Source organism: Aphanomyces astaci (genome assembly GCF_000520075.1).
Source record: "Aphanomyces astaci strain APO3 unplaced genomic scaffold supercont1.320, whole genome shotgun sequence".
NCBI classification, from domain to species: Eukaryota; Oomycota; class Saprolegniomycetes; order Saprolegniales; family Verrucalvaceae; genus Aphanomyces; species Aphanomyces astaci.
In genome coordinates this window covers 1-5780 of record NW_009798583.1, presented here as the reverse complement: position 1 = coordinate 5780, position 5780 = coordinate 1, and the positions used below count along the sequence as shown (strand labels likewise).

Here is a 5780-nt window from a genome sequence, read left to right as displayed (position 1 = left end):
GCCATAGTATGTGGTGCGGCGGCGCCGGCAGTAGGCGTCGGGTGGGTTATCTACCGCGCAGCTAAAGATGAACAGTAGGTTTCTACACATCGATCTAATTCGCACATTTGCGTTATGCGTGTAGTGGGGCAACGGTGGTGTTGTTTCACCTTGGGTATACGATGCAGTTGTACAATAGCCCATTAGCATACCTTGTACGGCACTGGTAGAATTCCTAACGCTAATGCACCACTACTGTACTGTAGTACTCAACACGTTCATAACATATTCCTGTATTAACTTGCATCCATTGGTAGTACAGTGTACACTATGTAAGTTAGTGAAATTTCAATACTATTAATATTAATGTAAATAGTACTGAAGTACTATTTCCGACTACGTAAGCTTACTGTTACAATTACTCCAGATTGTGAAAGTCATCCAGGAATATTTGTAGTCATCCAGGAATATTTGAAGTCATCCAGGCCAAATTGGATTCATCCATATCCTAATTAGGTTTCGTACATTTGTATTTAAATGTACTACAAGAACGTATGTGATTATTTATGTTTGGTGTCATCCAACACCGTCCTCGTTGTAAGTAGGTAGTATTACAACTAACGTTAGCGGCAAAATCGTAGTGTTGAAACCCCGAAACCCCTTTAACGCGACGGCTAAACCATTTTGCACACTTCGAAAAAGATGTAAACCATGTGCATGACAACGAGGAAACCCCGAAACCCCTTTAACGTAATGGCTAAACGGAACCTCGTCGACGTGTGATTGGCCCATTTGTCAAACGAAACAGTCATCATCGCAACCAAAAATGTGCACTCTCTCGGCGCCGATGCTGATGGCGCGGCCGATCCTGGTGACGATTCCAGACTTCTTGGGCCATGGAATCCAGATGCTTCCTGCCGAAATGTTCCTTTCGTCTCCATGGGGTGGATCCTTTAACGTTCTCCGCTTCCGATACGACGCCCACCGACAAGTACGCGCTGTCCATCGTGTCCATCGTACTCTCTCACCACTTGTCTATGTGATAGACTCTGCAGGAATCTGGACAAGGTATGCATTGTTATGATGCTTCTCTCTCTCTCCTTGGACCAATTATGACGGGGTTTCCGCCGTAGATTTGCTGGGCGTGCTTCACGACATCAAGCCCATCTCGGGGTTGGAACCCAGCTACATCGTCACGCACGGCTATGGCGCATTAGTGCTTCGAGTAAGTCCATTGAATTCGACTGATTCTTCAACGTGTGCTAGGAAGCGCTACGGTGCATTGACTGGCATGACGTTCGAACCAGACTGGTCATGGTGGCGCCGCCAAATCGAGGGTACATACAAAGAATGCACGCACGCACCCAACTGCCGCCAACATGCCTTGGTGCGATCATTCTTCATTGACTTGAGAACCGTAGACTGTTAAAACCAACGTGGTGTTTCACGGCAAATGTCGCGAGAAGTGAACTGCTGACGCTTCAAGATTTCGACCTGGACATGCGGCTCGGCAAACTTCCCCGGCGGACATCTTCGCTGGTGGTCGCCGGAGCTCTCCCGCTCCACAGGTCCCATGCTCCTCCCTCCGATGGAGTGGTTTCCGTGGCGCATACCCACATGCCTGGAGAGTACACGCACATGGTAACGCCGTATTCATCAGATTGTTTCAATGAAGCTGTTGTGATGTGTGGTAGATTCTGCCAGCACCACATAATCTCATCATGGCCCATCCAGCAACCCTTCGACTTGCTCGAGATTTTCTGTTGGGCTAACGACATAAACGATACGTTTCTACGTGGGATGTTTTAAGGAACAACACCACCACTGTCGTATTCTCGGCATCCAAACCAGTACACACAAATGCACTTGACGTGCATTGCCCAGTTTTAGCAGGCATGTTATCTAAACAACCTCCGCGTTTGGTTAGATACCTACTATTAATAGTACTTCAGAAGTATTACGTAGTAATAACTACTAGAAGTATTACGTAGTAATAACTACTAGAAGTATTACGTAGTAATAACTACTAGTATACAGTAGCACTGCTCTGTCCAAATGGCATGTGAAAAATCATATTTTCACGCGTACCATACAGTACTACTGAGTGACTTTCTGTCTCGATTATGCCGAGCTTGTTCACACAAACGCAGTGATCGCGCCCGCGTACTTTGTGTTCTTTTACATTGTGCTCGTGCTGGTGGTCGTGAATATCTTTGTGGCGATCCTCCAAGATGCGTTTACGACAGCGCACAAAAGCAGACGGTGCTGAAGACCAAGCAACCAGCGGTTCGGTTTCCGTTTGCCGCTGGCGTGTGGCCCACCGTCGTGTTTTACATCAAGCGGCAATGGGTAGCGGTCAAGTAAGGCGCGGGGGCCGCCGCCAACCTGGCGATGCCCTCCGACACCAAGGGGGCGACGCCGACTTTGGGGGCGCCCTGCACCCGTACATGGTCATGGAAATGCAAGCGCTCAGTGAAAAAGTTGACGACCATGATGCATGCCCACATGGCCATGGAAATGTAAGCGCTCAGTGAAAAGTTGACGACCATGATGCGTGCCCACGACGAAAAGAGGGGCAAGCTCGACAACAACGAGGCAATGCTACGGTGAGGACACGTGCGTCGAGCTCAAGACGGAGAAAGACAAGCTCGCCACGTCGTTGTAGTGCAAGCAGTTGAAGCGTTGAAACTTGGCTGCTGTGCTCTGAATATGCCTACAAATTAGTACTTCGAGATCGATAGTAACTGAGTAATGTGAAATGGCGGCCAAGACTTACTCATCGTATACCATTTTTCAATTAAATCAAGATGTTATATCCACTAAGTTGATATTGTTTGTATCCTATATATAAAGCGCCGTTGGTTTAGTGGTAAAATATCCGCCTCCCACGCGGATGCCCCGGGTTCGATTCCCGGACGGCGCACTACTTTTCCAATTCTTTTGCCAGTGAAACACTTTGTTTAAATGGATAAAACTCCATCACAGTGCTGTCCAGGAGCTAGCTTCACAGCTGTCAGTACTATAGTGCCTGCGATTACGACACTCCGTTAACGTGATGGATCTGTGTTCTGCTGGTTTTTTGCTCCATTGAATCTACCATAATCTCGTGAAAATTATCTCGACGTGAAAGTTGCAGTGTCGAACTCTCTTTCTTGAGCTTTACATCGTCGTCAGAATACAAATCAATGCAAGAGTTTGGGTCCGGGCAAGTAAAATGTCAAGAGTGAAGTAATTTGGCGATTTTATTACTTGCTTAAGGTATGTGTGTTTTTAGGCTTCAGAGAGCTGAAATTACCATTGCAATGACCGCACGGTACCACTGGGTACTTGAGGAAAAACCAGGAGTGCCCAGGAGCCTGCTGGAGCCCTACTAGGATGGCTTGGAGGTCTGCGCGATCAGCGTCATCGACAGGTAGGGAGCGGAGCCACCTGTGAACACAAGTACACCACATAACGAGGGGCACTCCCCTTGGAACTTAGCGTGGTTTCGAGTGGTCCACAGTGCTCGCATCGTGACCGACATGAGGGGGTGCCCATAATTTAGTAACCACGACGTTGTATGGGGCGCAGATTGATGTGATGGGCAGGTCGTCGAGATTTTAGATCAGATCCCATTGAAAAAGCCTCCAAATGTAGTCAAAAAGTAGCGATAGCTGACAGGTAAGTCGACCCTAGGTCTTAATGTAGGACCGAAGGTGGGTTTCAGTAGTCCTGGTGGCAGTAACCATAAGGTGAGGTTTGATGGGCTGGACAGCGTGGAAGCAGATGGCCTTAGTGTATTTTCGTGGCCAGTGGGCGAAGCCCATGGGTATTTTGAGTACCCTAGCACCCACTTCACTTTCACTAGGCCCCGTGATGGGCATCGGCATATCAAGGGCATGGGCTATATACTTCCAATACCCGCTGGGCAATCGTTGATTATTCGATGTACAAGTGACGAAATGTCACTGGTTATTCCCCCAATTCATCAAGCGTCTCGGCAAAGTCGAGCATTCGGCGTTGAAATTGATCCAATGTTGGCCAATGGCATGAGGGGTTAAAAGGTCCCCGAGGCAATGTAGGCCACATGATGCTAGGTGGCGTGACCACGAACGATGCTTCCTGAGTGCAATAGCCAAGCAAGTTATCTCGGACTTGCTACCCTTAACGGTGAATAGAGGGTACCTCTGGAACCAGAACGACATACTAGTAGTCAAGAACTGAGACGGAGCTGGTGGTTGGATGCAGATGGATTCCACGGACAAGCGAGCCCACCAAACCCACATATAACGCCAAAAGGGGGGAGGTCCAGGCGTGGGACAGGTGTCCTCCAGTTGGGTTCATACAGCAGGGCATCCTATTTATCCTGTCGGGTGAAAGGTGCCAAACATTGGTGCCAATGATACTTGGGTATTGCTGTCCACAGCTCAGAGTCCAGGTAGTTTTGTACGAGAAGCTGTAGTCGAAGCACATGTTGGTATTGTACCGCAGAAGGGATGTGTGGAACACGCAATCCGGATGGGCCTACCACCCGCTGTGGATGAAATGCTCACCATGTCTCAATTTAAGGCCAAGTATGAACTTGAGTACCATGGACCGCCACCTGCCAAGTGTAACTTGGGTCACCGGTATCACTGCGGTGTAATATCACAACTGTGATAGGATCATCATGTTCACCAGGAGCCTACGGTCCTGCAGCGTACGAGCACGACAAACCCATTTCAGGAATGAGTTGAGGAGTGTGTCCACCATTTGGTGGACTTGGGTTTGGTCACTCAGATCACGACCGAAAATAATGCCCAAGTAACGAATGAGCACCTCAGATGGGACCACATTGAGCCGAGGGTGATGAGATACCATCATCTTTGAGTTCAGGGGCAGGGCCTTACATTTGCTTCTGTTGAGACGAGCGCGAGAGACAGTGCAGAAGTCATCGACCTGTCGTTCCGGGTCGTCCAGAGATGTGGAGATGAGAGTAGTATCATCGGCGAACAGGAGGGCCATCGCTGCTCTACCTGTCGCGTTGGAGTAGAAGAATCCATACTCCTCGTGGTTCCGCAGCATTTGGCTGAGTGGTTCGATCGTCAGAATGAACAGTATACACGAGAGGAGATCACCCTGCTTCACCCCCCTCGAAGGATAGATAGGGGGGCTCAAATCACCGTTGAGCAGAAGGAACACGATTGGTGTTCGGTAGAGGAGCTGGATCCACTGAATGAACCAGGGTCCAATGTTGAAAGCCTCTAAGGTGTAGGACATGAACTCCCAATTCACTTGATCGTAAGCCTTCTCAAAGTCGAGAAACATGGCATAAGTTAAGAAACATGGCATACGCCTCATCGTCCTCCAGGGTACATTGATGCTGGAGGTCCTTAAAGGAAAATGACATGGTCATGTATCCTCCACCCAGTCACAAAGCCGTCTGCACGAGTAGGGGTATGATCGTTCGGAGTCTGTGAGTCAGCACCCGAGAGAGCGCCTTAACCTCTCTACAGGTATGAGGGAGATGGGTCGGTAATGGCCGGGGTGGCTACGTTCCCCGCCCTTGAAAAGCAGTGTGGTCGGCTGGCGTAATGGGCTCATCTAATCCCGAGCGTTGTTCCTCCGTCAGACGTGTCTTCAGACACCGCAAAAAACTGCCTCCTTGCGGCGCGATTGGGGGTGCGAAGTCTCCCTCGCGCATGATGGAGGACCATCGCGTATGGATGGCCTGGTGGATGTCTTGTGGGTGAAAGGAAACACGACCATCGCCTGTGGTGACAGTGGCGATGGACACCTTGTCGACAGTCTCCTGTGGTCGTCGGAAGAAGTGCGATGTCGAT

General features: G+C 49.4%; 2 protein-coding genes and 1 non-coding gene across 4 annotated transcripts; 2 read left to right on the top strand and 1 right to left on the bottom strand.

The window, feature by feature from the left end:
- The first annotated feature begins 784 nt into the window (after positions 1–784).
- Positions 785–1838, top strand: H257_19038. 2 transcript variants are annotated; one of them, XM_009848191.1, is made up of 6 exons: positions 785–970; positions 1026–1047; positions 1113–1204; positions 1246–1316; positions 1401–1620; positions 1674–1838. In XM_009848191.1, the coding sequence occupies exons 1-6, from the start codon at positions 806–808 to the stop codon at positions 1749–1751; spliced, it is 648 nt and encodes a 215-aa protein (XP_009846493.1). In that variant the 5' UTR covers positions 785–805; the 3' UTR covers positions 1752–1838. The 2 variants fall into 2 exon arrangements, with proteins under 2 accessions (XP_009846493.1, XP_009846492.1); XM_009848190.1 differs by having other exon boundaries at positions 1246–1331.
- A 471-nt stretch (positions 1839–2309) lies between these two features.
- Positions 2310–5022, bottom strand: H257_19036 (hypothetical protein; the record flags this gene model as incomplete). Its single annotated transcript, XM_009848189.1, has 5 exons — positions 2310–2580; positions 2624–2692; positions 3307–3408; positions 4409–4482; positions 4816–5022. The coding sequence occupies 5 exons, from the start codon at positions 5020–5022 to the stop codon at positions 2310–2312; spliced, it is 723 nt and encodes a 240-aa protein (XP_009846491.1).
- On the top strand, positions 2832–2902 carry H257_19037. Its single transcript has one exon. It is a non-coding gene; the product is annotated as a tRNA-Gly (tRNA).
- Positions 5023–5780: the final 758 nt, after the last annotated feature.

What these genes read in the sequence shown, in the direction of transcription:
- H257_19038 (XM_009848190.1), top strand. Translation starts at nt 806, where the DNA reads ATGTGCACTCTCTCGGCGCCGATGCTGATGGCGCGGCCGATCCTGGTG. An exon ending in GATACGACGCCCACCGACAA is followed by an intron (nt 971 to 1,025) that starts GTACGCGCTGTC and finishes TCTATGTGATAG; the next exon opens with ACTCTGCAGGAATCTGGACA. An exon ending in TCTGCAGGAATCTGGACAAG is followed by an intron (nt 1,048 to 1,112) that starts GTATGCATTGTT and finishes TTTCCGCCGTAG; the next exon opens with ATTTGCTGGGCGTGCTTCAC.